The sequence below is a fragment of the Oratosquilla oratoria genome, chromosome 38 (genome assembly GCF_046742065.1).
Source record: "Oratosquilla oratoria isolate Oo_2021 chromosome 38, ASM4674206v1, whole genome shotgun sequence".
NCBI classification, from domain to species: domain Eukaryota; kingdom Metazoa; phylum Arthropoda; class Malacostraca; order Stomatopoda; family Squillidae; genus Oratosquilla; species Oratosquilla oratoria.
The window spans coordinates 38,550,289-38,570,524 of NC_134814.1; the positions used below are offsets into that span (position 1 = coordinate 38,550,289).

At 39.9% G+C, this 20,236-nt stretch overlaps 1 protein-coding gene across 1 annotated transcript in view; it reads right to left on the reverse strand.

Moving 5' to 3' along the window:
* Positions 1-501: 501 nt before the first annotated feature.
* The window catches only part of Strump (WASH complex subunit strump), a gene marked incomplete at its 5' end in the record, with an annotated part of 57,226 nt that continues 37,491 nt past the window's right edge, over positions 502-20,236 (reverse strand). Inside the window, 9 exon segments of the mRNA XM_076176201.1 lie at positions 502-790; positions 5,357-5,519; positions 6,847-7,073; positions 7,188-7,371; positions 7,581-7,683; positions 8,684-8,761; positions 10,055-10,139; positions 11,312-11,466; positions 14,606-14,758. Coding sequence (XP_076032316.1) covers positions 646-790; positions 5,357-5,519; positions 6,847-7,073; positions 7,188-7,371; positions 7,581-7,683; positions 8,684-8,761; positions 10,055-10,139; positions 11,312-11,466; positions 14,606-14,758 — 1,293 coding nt within the window. The 3' untranslated portion in view covers positions 502-645.

The window sequence follows — 20,236 nt, forward strand, 5'->3', positions numbered from 1 at the left end:
ATGATTATAGTATCTAGGTCACTAGCATTGACAGAAAAGATCCTCTGATTATGGATGGAAGAGCTTTAAGGCTGCGTTTCCACCGAGCGAGTCTCGGCTAATTCTCCTCAGCCATCGTGAATTCGTTTAAGCAGAAACAATGTCGGTTGCAATCTTTCATTTTTTCAATTTTCAGAAGTCAAATTGCCTTCGCATCATATACTGAGAAACTGAATGGCGAAATGAAAGGAGCTAAACCTTTACAAATGTCAGACAGATTGTTGAAGTGTTCTTAGGGAAGTCTAGAATGCTGCAAGCAAAGTCTCCTTCTAGCCATTCATGTTAACAACATTTGGCAAGAATCTGCCTGGATTTGCTCGGTGAAAACGCAGCCTAAGAGGTCATGGGAACAAGTTAAGAAAGGCTACATGTATAAAGGATGTGAAGAAATACAGTTTTCCATATAGATGCATAAATATTTGGAGAAAAGGTAACCAAAAGGAGTTTGACTAATACAATACCTTCCAGTGTTTTTTATTTTTTTTTTATTTCAACAAATGATATGGTATTTTTATTGGGAATACTTCATACAATCAACAGGAGCATGACATCCCACTAAGATGACTTAATGGGTTACACAGCATATACTATTTGGTGTAATGAATATCACATAAGAACTTGTGGAGCGAGCAGATGATGTGGAATGTGCTGTAGTATTGAGTCTTGAGGTAGAGCCAAGTGATGGGCTGTCTCCTTAACCACTGTCAGTGCAGTAAGGACTTCAGTTGGGAGTTCTCCATTTCTTGAACCCCTTGAATAAAAGAAAATGACACATTAGAATTTGTTTTTTCACATTGAAAAAAAAATATATATACACACACAAGACCTCGAACTGGGAAAATAAGTGGCATCAAATAGGGCTCTGTATTGTCTCCTTTAATGTTTGCCATATATATAAATTATATGGATGAAGAAGTGAAAGGTTACATAAACTTCTTTGCTGATGATGCCCAACTACTTAAGAGAGTAAGCACAGAAGAAGACAGCAGATTGCTACAAGAAGACCTATACAAAATATGGAAATGGACTCAGAAGTGTGATGTGTACTTTAACATTAAGAAATACAATATAATGGAATTTGGAAAAAGCAAAAATAGAATATCAGGTCAATACAAAATTGGTACCAAGGAAGTAAAAAAGTAGACTCGAAAAGGGACCTTGGAGTAATTATCTCAAGTGACTTAACACCTGATAAACATGTCAACAAACTAGTTCGAGAGACTTTTAACTTATTAATCTCTTCACTCCGGGGCACATCGCACGCCTGGCAGCATTAGCTGCCCGATGTGCGATGTTGCGTCATAATAATGGCATTATAAAAAATAAAGTAAGTGCTCAATCGTTCTTTCTCTTTCACCTGTGAATTTTGATAACCATAGAAAATATGATGAAGCCAGTTTAGAGAGAATGGAGGTTACGTAGGTACGACTACAATAAATATAATCAAGACGCCGACATCGGCATCATCGCATACCCACTTGCTCCTCATGACGCCTACGTAGGCGTCACCGTATGGAAGTGGTTAAGATCAATGAAAGTGGCCTTTGACTACATGGATGAAGAAATGGTAAAGAAAATATTAGTTACACTGATAAGACCTAAATTGGAGTATGCTGTGACACTATGGGCACCTAGAAAAAAAAAAAAAAAAATTAGAAAGACTTCAAAGAGCAGAGACAAAAATGGCACCTACACTCTCAAATTTGACATACAAAGATTGGATAAATTACATCAACACTGGACCAGAGAAGAGAAAGAGGCGATTTGCTGACTATTTACAGAATTATGAAAATGATGGAAGTTCTTGATAGGGGTGACTCATTAAAATGGGACAGAAGAGAAACAAGAGGACACAAGAAAAGCTGAAGAAGGCCATTTACAGAGGAGATTTGAAAAAGAATACCGGTAGCTTCCCACATGGAGTGATTGATATCTGGAACAAACTAAACGGGGAAACAGTGAGTGCCAAAAACTATACAAGATTTTAAGAACAAACTGGAGGTGGAGAGATACAAAAGCAGGTCATTATGAGCATAGCTCTCATCCCGGAAAATACTAGGTAATACACACACACACACATATATGTATATATATATATATATATATATATATATATATATACACACACACACACACGCACATACAAGAATTTAAGAACAAACTAGATGTTGCGAGATACACAGATGGGTCACTATGAGCATAGCTCCCCTTCCCATACAATACAACTAGGTAAATACATATGGTACATATTATATATATATATATATATATATATATATATATATATATATATATATCCCAAGCATAAGACCAAAGTGGTCACCCATGTGGATTACCTGATAATAACCACCCAGCATAACAACTACAAAATAACAGTTAAATATCAAAGCCTACTTAGACAAACCAGAGCAATGACTCACATACAATATTAGAAAATCCACTTCAGAAATCATCAGTAACACTGCTCACTCCATCACCATCAAATGAGGGCATAAGCCAGGGAGCATTTTACTTTACTGACATGACAGTGCCAGTCCTCACAGTCTCTCAGAGCAAACTCCCATGTAGCCACTTTTCCTTCCCACTCCAGACAACTCTTGAGAGGTTCAATCAACCTTCCTGCCCTGGCCATGTATTCTGTGGACGTTCCCTTTGTCTCCCCTACTGAGTGTTGTCTCTTGTGAAGACAACCCTGTGAGTAGGATCAATATCAGGGAAACATGCCACATGCCCATACAGCCTGAGTTGACATTCACAAATTATGCTGGTAACTGGCCTAGACTGAGGCTCACACTACTGTCTCTGGTTTGATACAAAGTCAATCCAGCGATACTATGTATTTACCTAGTTGTATTTTGCGGGAAGGGGAGCTATGCTCGTGATGTCCCGCCATTGTATCTCGCAGTGTCTAGTTTGTTTTTAAACTCATGAATGGTTTTTGCGCATACTATTTCATTATCCAGTTTGTTCCAAGTGTCCAAAACTCTATGTGGAAAACTGTTTTTCTTCAGTTCCCTTCTATAGCTATGTTTTTTTATTTTCTTTCCATGTCCTCTTGTGTTTCTTTTGTCCCAGTTAAGTAAGTTCTCTCTATCAAGTATCTCTGTGCCTTTCATGATTCTGTAGATGGTCAATAGGTCACCTCTCTCTCTTCTTTGCTCCAGTGTCGGTAACTCCAGTTTAGCCAATCTCTCCTCGTATGATAGGTTTGCAAGTGCAGGTGCCATTTTTGTAGCTGCTCTTTGGATTCTATTTTCTTTATATTCTTTTTGGTACTGGGGGACCACAATGTCGCCGCATACTCTAATCTAGGCCTTATCAATGTAACCAATATTTTTTTTATCATGTCTTCGTCCAAGTATGTAAATGCCACTTTTATTGATCTTAGCAAGTTGTAAGTCTCCCCGACAATTTTGTTAATCTGTATATCATAGGACAAGTCATTCGTGATAATTACACCCAAATCTTTTTGGATCCTACTTTCTTTACTTCCTTGGTTCCAATTGTATATTTTCCTGATATTCTGTTTTTGCTTTTTCCAAACTCCATTATGCTACACTTCTTAGTATTAGTGATTCTTTGAAGGTGCTTAGTACCAAAGACATCTCTTCAAGTCAGCATTCAATGTCCATGTCTCACAGCCATACAGCAAGACAGAGAGCACAAGTTACTTGAAGATTTGAATGTTAGTCCTCCTGCATAAATAACAACACCACCATATGCTCAGGTTGAGAGTCCAAAACACCACGACCCATGCCAATCCTTCAAAATATTTCCTGACATGAGCCACCACTGTTATGCACTACACTACCAAGGCATGTAAAACTTTCCAAGATCTATTAGGTTTTTTTTTAGCTCAGCTCTCTATTAGTTTCTGCATTTTGTTTTTTCAAATCACTCATTTCTCTATACATTGCAAGGCATTCGTTCCTTAGATCTATAATCTCCTTTAACTTCGTAATCTCTTGATTCCATGAGATACTATTATACCTCATCTTCCTTTCAATAAAATCTGTACTTTTACCAAGTCTTCTATCATCTCTTGCAAAGCTGGAAAAAACAAAATAACTTTCATACGAATATAAGAATGAAGGCCTACACTAAGCAGCTCCATATCCATCACCACCTGTCATCCCCATCCATAAAGTTATCTAACCATTTCTTAAAACAACTGATAGTTTCAGTGCTCACTATATGGTTACTAAGCCTATTCCATTCGTTGACCACCCTATTAGTAAACCAGTTTAAATCCATTACTGCAAGTCCTGTCCTGTTGTTTTAATATGATGACCTTGTTTGCATCACCCTTGTTAAAGCCTTTGATCCACTTGAACACTTCTATTAGATCACCCCGCACTCTGCATCTTTCCAGAGAGTGTAAGTTTAGGTGCCTAAGCCTCTCTTCGTAAGGCAAATTTCCGAGTCCTTGTATCATTTTGGTCATTCTTCTCTGTACTGATTCTAGTTAATTAATGTTCATTCTAGGGGACGGAGACCAAATCTGTACCGCATAGGCAAGGATGGGTCTATCACTAAATAGAGTTTGATAATTACCTCTGCACTTCTATTCGTTACCGTCCTCTTCATACCTTTGATTCTGTTGTGGCGTCTCAATATTACAACTTTTCTTAGGGATGACACCTAATGGCGATTCAACCCTGCTCATATCTAGTCTTCTTTTGGTTGCTTTGTTATATTTCTGTCTGGCTTGACCATCCTCCATTTTTGCTTCTTTGCACTCTTCAATTTTACTCTGTTAACTCATTTTGGTCACCCTTAACGTTTCCCCTTCCCATACAAATACCAAACTAGGCATTCATTTCCTCCAACTTAGCAAAAAGGCGCTATTCTCCAGAGCTCATTCAGTGGTTTGTTTGTATATTTACCTAGTTGTATCTTAACTAGTGTGTTCTCTATGTTGTGGTTGCATCTAGGGCAGTTTGAATCTGTAGCCAACACAAAGCACAAGAATAGAATGCCAACAAACAGTTGCTCCCAAAAAGAACCAAGAGTATTCCAAAATCATGTCAAGTGCAAACAAACAGAAAATGTCTTGAGATTTCTTGAAAGAATCCCAATGCACTGGTAGGTGGAAAGGCATCCGGGAGAAGATAGTTCTCCAGTTGAAGGAAAGAGCATATTGGTCAACTATTACAAAAGGTAATTACACAGAAAATAGGTGAGAACAAATAACAATTGCAGTTGTCATATCTATGGCAAAAGATAAAACAGATATCCATTAGGACACTAATCAAGTCCTCTACCACCAGCCACCATCTCCCAATTAATTTATGACAAAGTAGAATACTGTACATACACATGATTGGCACTGCTGGCAGCAACAGAGTTGATATACTGTGACAAAAGATGAATGAAGCGATGTGTGTGGTCTGGATGGAATTGCCGCAAGACAGTTGACAGGCCAATAATCAGAGGTGGACCATCAACTCCCTCAGTACCTTTCTGACTAGTTAAACTTTCTGAAAAAGAAAAAAGAAAGAAAGAAAAAAAAAGAGATAAAAATAATAATAAATAATATACATATGTACATATACCAAAGACTTTTTCCCCCTTACAAGGGAGGTAGCCAAAAAAAACCTAGGCATAAAAACCACTCCCACCCATTCCATCCCCAACATACTCCACTCCCATCCACCCCTTTCCCTCCCTCTTATCTTGGCACCTCCTGGATGACGGGTCATCCCTGCATCTTGCCCATTGCCCTGGGTAAGAAGCAGTGTTGCAAGACACTGCAAATATATATATAAAATAAAAAATAAAATAAATATATAAACAAAATATATACAAACTTCTGCTACCTCCCTTGTAAAGGGGAAGAGGCCCTTGGTATAGATAGAAAGACCCTTTTCCTTTTGTAAGGGGGATGGCCCAGCTACAGCACCTCATTAACCTTCCTCCTCACCATACATCTACAACAAATCCCATAATGCCTTACTGTCAACCCTGACATATAATTCCTCTAAATCCACAAAATCTCCCAAAATCCTTATCTTTAACCAAAAATTCTTTGCCTTAATATGAAAATTTGATCAATACACACTCTTCCTTTGATAAACCAGTGAAATAGTAACTACCATCTAGAATGCACGCAAGAAACACATTTCCAAAGGCTACAGGAAAAAATTCAACTCCTACTACACACAGACACCTGTCATTAGTTCCACATGTGCCATTTACACACTATCTATAGACTACAAGCTTTTTTCCAACTCATTGGGAGGTAACCAAATCAAAGGCACATATCTACTCCCACCCATTCCACCACCCTTTCCCCCTCTCATCTTAGCTCCTCATGGATGACAGGTCATCCCTGTATCCCACTCACCGCCTTGGGTCAGATGCAGTGGGCAGGATACAGGGATGACCTGTCATCCAGGAGGAGCTAAGATGCGAGAGGGGAAAGATGGGTGGATGGGAGTGGAATGGGTGGCAGTAAGTACAAATAGGAACCAAAATCTTCCTCATAGAGCTTATTGTTTGCATATTTTCAATCTATCATTGAAGAGAAAATATTTTATTTACACAATTTCTCACATTAATGTCAAGTAAGAATAATGTATTTGGCATTCAAACACCCATGCTGCTACCTATTAGGAATCCCAAATAGTACATTGTGATGTAATTGTTATACAACTTCAAATGTAGCCAAAACCTTTATTAATTCACATATAATTGAATTTGATGGACCCTTATATATCTTAGGAATACATGCACTTAAAAACTATACAGACAAATGAACAACTACTTAAATATGCAAAGAAGCAACATATGTTGGGTGAGACTCACCTAAGGATTGGAGGTAATGCATCTTGCTTAGCTGCCCTACCACTACCAGCAACAGCACTAGACTGAGTGCTGGAAGAGGCTTAGTTGTTACATAAATCTTGTCCATGGGTTGTGTCATTCCACACCACTCTAAGAAAGAACTAAGCTCGCTTGTGAGAGTTCCATCTTCATCTGGATATGGTTTGGTTGGATCAGCATAGTGTGTCCTCACATCTCCAAGCAAAGATCTTTCAGAGTGAATATATATACAATCAGTAAAGCAAGTAGAACCATTCCTAATGAAGCTTAATTTTTGTTCATTTACACACTGTTAATATAAAAAATTCGGTGGCTTCAAGTACCGATTCATAGTGTCCAGAGCTTCTGCTAAATATTTGGATTCAAACTTGCAAAGTGCATTGAGTCTATTGGAGGCATGGTATCGCAAAATTTGCATTTGTCCAATTCGAAGAATTGGGTCTAATAGAGAGTTGCAAGTACGGTTGCAACGCTGCACCCAACCATTGTACTGTCGAGTGGGCTGAACTGGGAGAGAAGAGTGTAACACTGTTTAATATGTTATCATAAATCAAAGGACAGAAAACATGCATTATTTGATAAAGATAGCATTCTCTATAAACTGCATCTCCTATTTAGAATAAACAACAATGTATGCTGTACGACCTCATGTGACCTCTTATCTATTTCGACAGTTCTCTCTCATAGGAGGCCCAGAGATGAAGTGGGGTACTTACGTATGATATGAGTATGAGGTGCAAGTTGTGGCAAGATGGTGCGTAGAAGTTCTTTCATGTTGGCATCTTTAGTGCAGTTCACCTCAATCTCACGTACAAGATTCTACAAGAAATGTAAATCTATTCATGAAGGGGTTACAGAGTAAACTTTAGTGACAACTAATCTATTGTCATCATGTTGGCCATTGCCATCTACTTGAGGTCATATAAATGAGTGGGCAACAATCATGCTGTTTATACGTACCTATACCATGGGCTTTTTCCCCTTACAAGGGAAGTAGCCAAAGTCAAAGGCATACATTCCCACCCATTTCATCCCCACATACTCCTCTCCCATTCACCACCCCTCCCTCCCTCCCTCTTGCTGTTTATGCCTGATGAAAATGGACAGTTTCATTCTCCATCTTGAAAGACTTCCACATGTAGGTACCTATCATTGGTCCCTAGTTACCAATTGTTTGGAGGTAATCCTGTGATTCAGTATCTTTATTAATCCACCACTCTTCAAGTCGCAGTGGTGTTGGACTGAAGATCTTCCTGTTCTACATTTCTATCACTCCTCCAAAAGATGGACTAATTGCAATCAAGAGTTTGATGACAATTGTTGACAACTGCTGATTCCTGAACACCCAGTCATATAGTGACCATAGTATGAGCATAATGGAAAAATATGGGTGATCACTTTTTAAAAAAAAAAGGAAGAAAAAAAAAAAAAAAAACATTGGAAATGACTTTGCTTAGCTTGCCTGATCGTTAAAGTGAAACTGACTCAATGTATAGCACTCCATGGGCTAGGTATGGCCCACATGCACCCCTCCCACATCTGATGCTGGGCGCAAAAGCTTGGCTTGTATTGAAGAAGTTAAATGTCATGGAGGGAACATTCATCATTTACCACAAAAGTGGAAAATTGCTCGCCAAAAATACTGTGGAACTAGTAACCCCACCTCTATTCAAATGTCTCTGCACTAACAAATAAAAATTATTTTACCTCAAGGCCTGGAAAATCATGCCATTTCTTGGGTTCAAATGATGAACCATTACAATGTGTTATATGCAATTATATCTAACATCACACCAAAGACAGGAAGAGAAAGCCTTACCTGAAGTTCTGTGACTATAAGGAAAGCAAGTAGTTTGTCAAGGCCTGTGAGACCTGCAGTACTAATACTGGATTCGACCTGATAAAGAAATTCCTTTTAGCATGTCTTCTGAAAACATCCATTCTGAAATAAAATACATACATGATTCTGTTTAATATTGCAAACTTCCCCTATAAGAATGCTAGGATGGTGCCATTTACAGAAGACTTTGTTGCATGGAATTTAAGAAAATATGCCCTAGGTCCAACTCCCTGGTGGCAGCTTCGAACTGCCATAACCTCAACCTCTGTTACAAGCAATGACATTCTAACTCGCTCAGCCAGCGAGGGTGCCTGAATCAAAGCATATTTCTTGCTTATTCTATTATTCTGTCCCAACACCCCCAACCCCCAGTTGCCCATTCACCCCACCTCCACCCCCTATACCTCCTCTACCAAACTTTCCCTGCTCCCCCCATGCATCCAAACCACCCCAACACTCTCTCATCAACCCCATCCCCCAATTCCCCTTCTCATCCCTACCCCCCTCCCTACCCCCTCACCTCCCATTCTATCCAGCCCAGCAGCCCCCACCACATTTCCCAGGCACCTCCCCTTGTATAGGGTGCTGAAATAACTTATAATAATAATAATAATAGCTTCCTTGAATTTCACCTGCTACCTCACAGTGGCAATGCTTCCTTTACCCTCCCACTGATCTCTTCGGGAAGGATGGTTGGGTGTCCATGTTGTGTTAGCATATTTACCTACTTGTAGTATAAAGGAAAGGGGCTACATTTGTGGGGTCCTGTCTCTTATTTTCCATTTATCATGCATTTATTGTTTTACCGTAGGCTACATCATCTCAGTTACTCCAGTTTACACATCAGTATAGGAAACTATTTCTTCACATCTTTCCAATATGTGGTTCTTTTCAATTTGTTCTCATGACTTTGTGATGTCCTCCCATCCCAAGTCCTGCCATGACTTTGTGATGTCCTCCCACCCCAAGCCCTTCAAGAAAGACCACCAAAATCATTACTCCCATATATAAGTCCCACAAAGAAAACCCTCCTACATCACACAAAAATCACACTAGCACACCTGCACTCAGGACACCATCAGTCATTGAGACAGTAGTAACACAAAATAGGCCTGGCCACATATTAAAACTACTCCAGATGCAACCACCACATATAAGACACAACACTTTATACTACTATGCCCCACACTAACAATCCCTAAACAATACAATATCTCTTATCTAAGTCAATGACCTGACCAAAGGCTGTTGCCAATTTCCTGGAGACTGCAGCTCTTCTACAAGTGAGACCAGGGGCAACAGAGTTATTGATTGATTACCCTTTCTTACAAAACACAAAATAAGACTTACCTTGGCCATGATGGAATGAGTCAACACTTCTGTATGGGTTCTACTATCATACCATGCACCAAGTAGCTCAACATACACAGTGTTTCTGCAAATAATATGTACATAGAAGAGCAACATCTGTAAGCATGGGATATCTTTTTTCAACATACAGTAGGTTTTCATTTTATGCAAAGGATACATCCCAATAGTGGTAAAATGGTAGGAATGCTTGACTGTGTTATGTATGATGTGAGAGTGTGTTTTGACTAAGATAACCCCCTTACAAAGGGGGAGAGGGCCAAAAGCAGTTTCCTATTCTTGTAGTTTATATGTAAGATTTTTGCTTTGCCCTATCTTAACCTGTATTGTGATCATAATCCATGGCATACTTGTAGAGGGCTGATGCTGGGTGTATGTATTTAATTGCCTATTTACATTCCTCCACCCTGGTTTAAGTTTTTGTCTCCCCCCCTATGTACTCTACATCACAATCCTTATATCCAATGTATTTATCCAACTGAAAATGGACTGGAAATAGAGAGAGCGAGTGGTTTGAGGTAAAAGTGGGGGTGCATTGATGTGTCAAGTCACCATGGCTGTTCAATGTGGGGTGGAGAGCTGGAAGATAGGACTGATGATAGATTGGGGCTTGGACACGTGGAAAAAATTAACAAAGAAAGATTAGCAAAATGGGTATGGAAAGCAGAGGTAGATGGAGTGAACTTAAGAGGGCAACCAAGTATGAGATGGAGGGGGTGAAAGGGGCTTTGAGCAAGAAGGGAATGTCTGTTGAGCAAGGAGAGAAGAGGGCAAGGGATAGGGGTGAGTGAAGAATGAATGTGTATGGATATTTTGATGCCCCAAAAGGGATTTCTCCCCATATTTTCTATTTTCCACAAGTGGGGATGGGGAGTAGGGGTCACCATGTAAGTGAAGTGGCCCTCCTGTGGATGTGCCGTGTCTTACTACATTGCTTCCAACCCAAATGGTGGGCAAGAGACAGGGATGACTTTTCATCAATGAGGAACTAAAATAAGAGGGAAACAAGTGTAGTGGACGGGAGTGGGTGCACGTGTGCCTTCAACTTGGTTACCTTCCTTATAAGGGGGAAGAAGCCGTTGGTATATAGATAGAATTATTATTATTATCATTATAAAGAGAGAGAGTGTGTGTGTATGTGTGTTGGCAAGAGAAACTTAGATTTCTCATACCCCATGGGAAAATCTATATTGAGGCAAGGGTTACTACAGATCTTATGATTTAACAAGATATACTAACTTTGGGTCGGTAACACGCAAGATTTCCCGAGCTAGCCGTCCAATAAAGTTCACAGACTGGTTGTCTGTGGGGGCAAATCTTGGTATAGGTATTGCTACACTCTGGTATAAACTGTCATGATCAGGAACCTTCTTGCGCAGTAGCTGGTTGCATTCCTGTAGAAAAGTTAAACATGTTCAAAAGGAAATTGAGAAATAAAATATAACATATCAAATTGCGATATTATATTTGAATCATATAGTAACAAATTTCAAAATGTCAAAAATATGAGATCATGCCAGGATGTTAATTGAAAATGATAAGTGGAGTTCCACAAGGTTCAGTATTACATACATGCATATACCAAGGCTTTTTCCCCCTTACAAGGGAGGTAGCCAAAAAGGAAAAGGCATAAAATCATTCCCACCAATTCCATCCCTGAACACACCCCACACCCCTCCACCCTCCCTCTCATCCCAGCACCTCCCAGATGACGGGTCATCCCTGCACCCCGTCCACCGCCCTGGGTCAGAAGCAGTGTCGCAAGACACAGCACATCCACAGCAAGGCCAGTATTAGCTCTGATGTTTGATATATATATATATATAAATGACATGAAGGTGTAGAATGTAATATGAACTTCTTTGCAGATGACACAAAACTACTAAAGAAAGTAAGTACAGAATAAAAACTGTGAATCACTACAGAGAGACCTGGACAAAGTCTGGGAATGGAGCCAAAAGCGGGAGGTGAACTTCAACATTAAGAAATGTAGTATAATAGTTTGGAAAAAGTAAAAAATCAATATCAGGACAATATAAAATCAGTACAAAGTAAGTAAAGAAAGCTAGCTCTGAAAAGGACCTAGGAGTAATTATCACAAAAGACATGTCACCAGACAAGCATATAAACAAAATAGTCAGAGAAACCTACAATTTACTAAGATCAATAAAGGTGGCTTTTAATTACTTGGATGAAGTAATGGTGCAAAAAATATTAGTCACACTGACAAGACCAAGATTGGAGTATGCTGCAACACTATGGACACCCAGTACAAAAAAGAATACAAAGAGCAATGACAAAGATGGCCCCAACACTTTCAAAATTGACATACAAAGACTGTCTAAACTGGAACTACCAACCCTAGAACAAAGAAGAGAAAGAGGAGATCTATTGGCCATTTACAGAATCATGAAAGGCATGGAAGTCCTTGAGAGAAAAGAGTTATCATAATGGGATAGATGAAAAACAAGGGGACATGAAAAAAAAACTCAAAAAGGATAGTTATAGAAGATATCTGGGAAAAAAAAAAAAAAAAAAAAAAAAAAAAATCCACACAGTGGTGGATGTCTGGCACAAATTAGACAAAACAATAGTGTGTGCAAACACCATACAGGAATTTAAGAACAAGCTAGATGCTGAGAGATACAAAGACGGGTCTCTACGAGCATAACTCCCCCTTCTTGTATAATACAACTAGGTAAATACTTGTCCTGAGAGCTTGGTCTGCGAGGGCAAGTAGCAGACACAGACTAGATTCAAATCGGAGTCTAATGCATGAGAATATAGTCAACACTGCCTTTATTGCAGAGAAAATGTTATGCAACAGAAATCCTAAAGGTTGTTGGAATAAAATATGGATGAATACCACAAGAGAACAAAAGTAACATAAACTGGGGCCAGGCAGGTTAAAGGGGTTACTAGATGCAAGAGTAATGTCTGCCAAGCAAGGAAGAGAGTGTTTAAGACAGAAGTGAATGGAGAGTGGTTGTAAATGGATGAGAAGATGACAGCCCTAAGGACATAAAAGAAGAATAGTTGGGTTAAGTTTTCAAGAACTATTCATGGATTAGTTCCTTCTGCTGTCCAAAGCCTGTGCTTGCTACCAACTTTAGTATGTTTCTTGTCTTGCTGATTTTCACCATCAGGTTTCTAATGTGTGGGCTGGGAGGGAGGACTAAGAGGCCTACAAGTGTGGGGGGCCAGCTGGTACTTTGTTCTGGGGTGCAACAGCGAAGAAGGGTCCTACAGCAACCATTCAAAATTCATCCCCTCTTGAGAACAAGTACTTTCTACTACCCCAGTGTCATGTCCTTAGTGTGAGTAGAATCCTGTGTCAAGCCCTTGTGTGAATAAAGTCTCCTGTTTGTATCTCTTTTTAGGCACATCTTGCATTAATATGATGTATAGTGTATATCATAATGTGTATTTCTTAAACTGTTAAAACAGATAGAACCAGAATGCAGAAAGAACAGAGAAGACAAGAAAAACAGACCCCAGGGCCCATCTGAATCTATGTAGAAATTATTCTACAATTGTCGATTATGATAACTCATTTCTCATTTAAGCAGTTTACTCTAAGCACTTCCCTACCTTCTGTCCTCTTCCTCTCTCTCCATCTATCCTCCACACTCACTTACCTCCACCAAAATATTATCTGATATTCCCCCACTCTCTCCCCTTAGAACATGTACATCTAAAATTCTTCCTACTCTTCTCCTGGTTGCTACTAAGTAGTCCATTAAAGCCCTACCATCCTCCTATCCACCACTCTCTCCCATGTGTACTTATGCTTGACTTTCTTCCTAAACACTGTATTTGCTATCATCAGCTCTCTTTCTAGACACATCTCCACCATCAACTCTCCACTACAACTTTTTCCTGGAACTCCACACTTCCTAACTGCTCCATCTATAGGTTCATTTCCTAATCTAGCATTAAAATCTCCCAATATCACTACACTGACATTTCTCCCTAAATCCTCTATGAACTTATTTAAATCTATCCAAAAAGCCTCCCTTTCCTCTACACTCTTCTCACTACTAGGCCCATTTGCACTAACAAAGATGCACATCTCCCTCCCCAGTTTCACCTTCATCCACATTAACCTTGAAGAAACTTCCTTTGACTCCACAACATGCTTACCTATCTCTTCACTTACTGGTATAACCACCCCTTCTCTACCTCATCCTCTCTTCACTCCTGACACCCTAAACTACACTTCCAAACTCAAACTCGCTCCTCCTTTTCAACTAATAGTTTCATTCAATCCCAACACATCCATCTTTCTTCTCACAAACTGCCCATCTCTTCCCTTTTACTCTCATCTGTACCACATCCACATACATTAAAAGGCCCAAACCTATAGGGTTCTGGTTGAAAAACTCCTCCCAGACCCTCTTATGCCTTTGCCATAAACAAATAAAAAAAATTGAGGTGATACATGCAGGACACCACTAAAAATAGGTAAATATAAAGAAAGAAGAGAATTCTCTGTTCTGCTGATGGCATCCAAATAAACAAGCTTTTCCATACCTGTTCCACATTAAAGTTGACAATTCGTGACATCTCCTCTTGCCAGATCTTAAGGGCATACATATTGATATAGTCCTGGATGTACTCAAAAGATGTGTGAAACCCCGACATCTGTTGCTTCACCATATCCAGACGCCTAAACAGCTCACTACTCTGTACATAGAGAAATAGTTACAAAGACATTTATAAAAAGAACAAATAAAAAAGTCATTTCTATTGCCTCTCAGTAAAAGATTCTTATTGGAAACTCACAACTGATCACACAAGGATACAAATAAAATGAACTAATTTCTGGTTGTGGAGTATTATAGTGCCATACTCCCCCTAATATCTGTTGTCTAAAGTTTCACTGATTGGAAACCCATAACTTCACAGCAGCTGGCAACAATCATTGGTTCTTCCCACAGATCTCTCTGGGAAGAAATCCACATCAGGGCCTGACAGCCAAAGCTGATATGCCCCACTGCTTCATTTACATGGCAAACCTCCTATCTGGTCCCTTAACCTATTCAATATGCATAAAATATTTGTGCGCACATTAAGCCGCATCCACACTTGTTACATTTCCACGTATTGTATCATCTTTGTGTACCACCTAGTGATACGATACCGTGCAACAGGGTATTGTATCCACTTGTTGTGTATCCGCCTACTGTATATGGATACACAACAAGTGGGTACAATACCCTGTTGCACCGTATCATATCACTAAGTGGTATGCAAAAATGATATGATACATGGAAATGCAACAAGTGTGGATGTGGCTTTAGCTGCCTGATGTACAATGATGCAATGCAATACACTCATTATAAAATATAAAGCTCCAGCTGTTATACTTGTTCTCTTTCACCCAGAATCTTTATACATACATACATATACCAAGGCTTTTTCCCCCCAAAGGAAAAGGTATAGAATCTTTATAACCACAGAAAACAGGATCAAGCCTGTTCTTAGAATGTGGGGACCCTCAGCTACAAAAAAAAAAAAAAAAAAAAAAAAAAAAAAAAAAAAAAAAAAAAAAAAAAAAAAAAAAAAAAAAAAAATCAGGATGCAGACACCAGCATCCTCATATACTCACTTACATCTCATGATGCCTACATAGATGTCATAGGTTGAAGAGGTCTAATAAAAAGGAATATACTTTATTTGACATGTGACATAGAAAGGCAGGCATATGGGATGTCATCAAGGCCTGGTCTATTAAACATCATATCAGCTGGTGTTTTTCCTGTGTAAGAATATACTGATATTCTAAAATTATACAAAAACCTATGCACCCGTGTATCAAAATCTCCCTCTGTAAACTTCAGGCCTTCTTTGAAGGCTTTTACTGCCCTTTCCACCAAACCATTTGAAGAAGGATATAAGGAGCTTGGGTAATATGCTTGATAGCATTCTTCCTCAAGAAAAACTCCATCTCTTCAGACACAAAACATTTTGAATTGTCTGAAACAAGCACATCTGGTATCCCATAATTACAAAAACTGCTTCAATCTAACAGTAGTCATAGCAGATGTAGTTGATTTTGTAACATCTCTAAAAACTTTGTATGGGCATCAATCAACATAAAAAAAAATTATAACCATCTACTGGGCCAGCATAATCTACATGTAGTTTTGCTCCATTCTTTTTTCAATTTCTGGCCAGCATAACACTAGATTTAGGACTCTAAAGGTTTTCAAAACAAATATCACATGACTTTGTCCCTTCAGACATCCTGGTCTAATTTAGGCCACCATATCCAATTATGTGCTTCAGCCTTCATAGCACTACCACTGTGCCCTTTATGTAATTGTTCCAATACTACTCCACACAATTCTACTGAAATAACCACATGATTACAGTATAACAAAACATTGTTATACAAGCTTAAATCTGTTTTTACAGTCGAAAACTCAGACACCATAGGATCGTCACTTCATCCAAAATTTTACTTAATCACATTATTTAGAAGTGGGTCTGACTTGGACATCCGCTTAACAGCATCAAATGAAATATCTTGTTCACCCAAAGTTTCTACAACATGAACATATTTATTTGAAGTACTTGAATCCAAACTTGAATCATCAACTGGCAAATGGCTTAATGTACTTGCTACAACATCATCTTTACCTTACTTAAACTTTAAAGCATAACCAAATTCTGATAATAGTAAAGCCCAATGTTGCACTTTTGCATTTGCATTTACTGGTATCTGCTTGTCTTTAAATAAACTAAACAAAGTCTTACAGTAAATTCTGATCACAAACTTATGACCCAATATGGGATATTAAAAAGTGATCAAATTTTTGTGGGAAGGCAGATAAGTGAGAAAGTTTTAGGGGTATTGGCTGCTTGTTATTGTGGCAAAGTAACATGCAGTCGATACTTTAGGGTCTATATGGGGCGCCCCTACGGACCAGAGCCACACATCATTTTGTCTATGATAGAAGAAATTCTGTTCATAGAGAAATGATGACACTTTTATACTACGACTGTCCCTCCGTTATGCTGTCCCCCAACCCCTTGTTGCTGTCCTGTACCATTTCTCTGAGTATTCTCTTTCTGTGATGGGGGAATTCCCTGTGGTGGGGGAAAAGAATACTGCCACCAAGTTTTCCCACTTGGATCGTAAGAGGCGAGAAGAAAGGGACGGGGAGAGGGACTAGGCATCCTTCTCCCTGTAGCCCCAAGGGGCAACTTCCTAAATCGAAAAGAAAAGGCATAAGGGGTGCTGGCGGGCCTCGGGCCAGCACCCTAAGGTTTGGGTCTTTTAATGTGCGTGGATGTGGTACAGATGAGAGTAAAAGGGAAGAGATAGGTAGTATGTTTGTGAGAAGAAAGTTGGATGTGTTGGCTTTGAGTGAAACTAAGTTGAAAGGGAAGGGTGAGTGTATGTTTGGGAGTGTAAGTGGGAGGTTATCAGGAGTGAAGAGAGGGCGAGGGAGGGAAGGGGTGGCTATTCTAGTAAGTGAGGAGATAGGTAAAGGGGTAGTGGAGTGGAAAGAGGTTTCCTCAAGGATAATGTGGATGAAGGTGAAACTGGGAAAGGAGATGTGGGTCTTTGTAAGTGCATATGGGCCGGGCAGTGAGAAGAGCATGGAAGAAAGGGAGGCCTTTTGGATAGATTTAAATGAGTGCATAGAGGGTTTAGGAAGAAATGTCAATGTAATAGTACTGGGAGACCTTAATGCTAGAGTGGGAAATGGTCCAATCGATGGAGTGGTTGGGAAGTGTGGAGTTCCAGGAAAGAATCGTAGTGGAGAGTTGATGGTGGAAATGTGTCTAGAAAGAGAGTTGATGATAGCAAATACAGTGTTTCAGAAGAAAGTCAAGCATAAGTACACATGGGAGAGGGTGGTGGAGGGAAGGGTGGTAGATAGAGCTTTAATGGATTATGTAGTGGTAAATAGGATTATGATAGGAAGAGTTAAGGATGTACATGTGCTAAGGGGAGAGGGTGGGGGAATATCAGATCATTTTTTGGTGGAAGGTAAGTTGAGAGTGGAGGATAGATGGAGAAGGAGGAAAGGGACAAAAGGTAGGGAGGTTCTTAGAGTGAACTCCTTGAATGAAAAGGAAAAGGAGAAGGAGTACGAAAAGAAGCTGAAGGAGGAGTGGGAGGGAGTAAAGGATAGAGCAGAGATGGGTGTGGAGGAGGAATGGGGATGGTTCAAGGAGGGAGTCTTAAAGTGTGCAAGGATGGTGTGTGGAACAAGAAGGACAGGGGGAAATAGAAGAAAGGGTAGTGAATGGTGGGATGAGGAAACAAAGAAGGTTGTAGAAGAGAAGAAGCGAGCATTCACAGATTAGTTACAAAAGAGGACAGGGGAGTCATATGAGACGTACAAAGAAAAGAAAAGAGAAGTAAAGCAAAAGGTAAAGGAGGCAAAGAGGAGAGCAGATGTGAAATGGGGTAAGAGTATGACAGAAAATTTTGAAAGTAATAAAAAGATGTTTTGGAAAGAAATTAAGAGAGGAAGAGGAGGCGAATCAAGTAGGGAAGAAAAGGTAAAAGGTACAGATGGAGAGTTGATAATGGAAGAGATGGCAGTGAGGGGAAGATGGGCAGAATATTTTAGGGAGTTGCTGAATGTGAAGGAGGATAGGGAAGGAAAGATAGCTGCAGTGGGAAATACGATAAAATGAGAGTGATGAGTGAGGAGAATGGAGGAGAAATAAGGAAGGATGAGGTGAAGGCAGTTGTAAAGATGATGAAAGCAGGTAAGGCACCTGGTCTGGATGGATGTCATGCAGAATGTCTGAAAAAGGGAGGTTCAGTGATGGTGGACTGGTTGGCAAGATTATTTAATGTTTGCTGGAGAGAGGGTAGAGTACCGGAGGACTGGAGTAGTGCCTGTATAGTTCCTCTTTACAAGGGAAAAGGGGACAAGTGTGAATGTAGTAATTTCAGAGGGATTAGCCTGTTGAGTGTAGTAGGGAAGGCTTATGGGAGAATCTTAATTGAGAGGATTAGGAGAGGAACAGAAGGAGTAATTGGTGAGGAACAGTGTGGTTTTAGGACTGGTAGAGGTTGTGTAGATCAGATCTTTGTGGTAAGACAGATATGTGAGAAAGCTATAGGAAAGGGGAAGGATGTTTTTTTGGGCTTTTATGGATCTGGAAAAGGCTTATGATAGGGTAGACAGAAAGGCACTGTGGGAGGTTATGCAGATTTATGGGATAGGAGGAAAGCTTTTGGGAGCTGTCAAGAGTTTTTATGTGAGTAGTAGAGCATGTGTTAGGATTGGAAATGGAGAGAGTGAGTGGTTTGAAGTAAAGGTGGGACTTCGTCAAGGATGCGTTATGTCGCCCTGGCTGTTCAACTTATACATGGATGGGGTGGTGCGAGAGGTGAATGCTAGGGTAGTGAGTCAGGGATTGGAGATGGTTAAAGAAAATGGAGAAAAGTGGGAGGTGAGCCAGCTGTTGTTTGCGGACGACACTGCGCTTGTGGCAGGGTCAGAGGAGGGATTGAGGAAGCTGGTGGCAGAGTTTGGGAGAGTATGTGATAGAAGAAAGCTAAAGATAAATGTGGGTAAAAGTAAGGTGATGAGATGTACAAGGGGTGAAAGTGGCAGTAGACTGGAAGTGAACATTAAGGGAGAGCGACTGGAGGAAGTGGATAGTTTTAGATACTTGGGTGCAAGTGTAGCAGGAAAAGGTGGAGTGAAGGTGGAGGTAGAATGTAGATTGAGAGAAGCGAGTAAATGCCTTGGTGGTTTAAAGAGTGTAATGAGAAATAGACATTTGGGAATGGATGCGAAGAGGAGACTGTATGAAGGAGTGATTGTGCCAACAGCACTGTATGGGGCAGAAACGTGGAACATAAGAGAAGAAGAGAGAAGGAGTTTGAATGTGTTTGAGATGAGGTGTCTGAGAAGTATGGCGGGGGTTACTAGGCTAGATAGCGTGAGAAATGAGGAGGTGAGGAGGAGAACAGGGGTGAAAAAGGATATGGGAGAGAGGGTTGATGAAAGAATATTAGGATGGTTTGGACACATGGAAAGAATGAGTGAAGAAAGACTAGTAAAAGAGGTATGGAAGGCAGATGTGGAGGGAGTGAACATGAGGGGACGTCCTAGGATGAGGTGGATGGATGGGGTGAAGGGGGCTTTTGGGGAAGAGGGGAATGTCTGTTGAGGAAGGAAG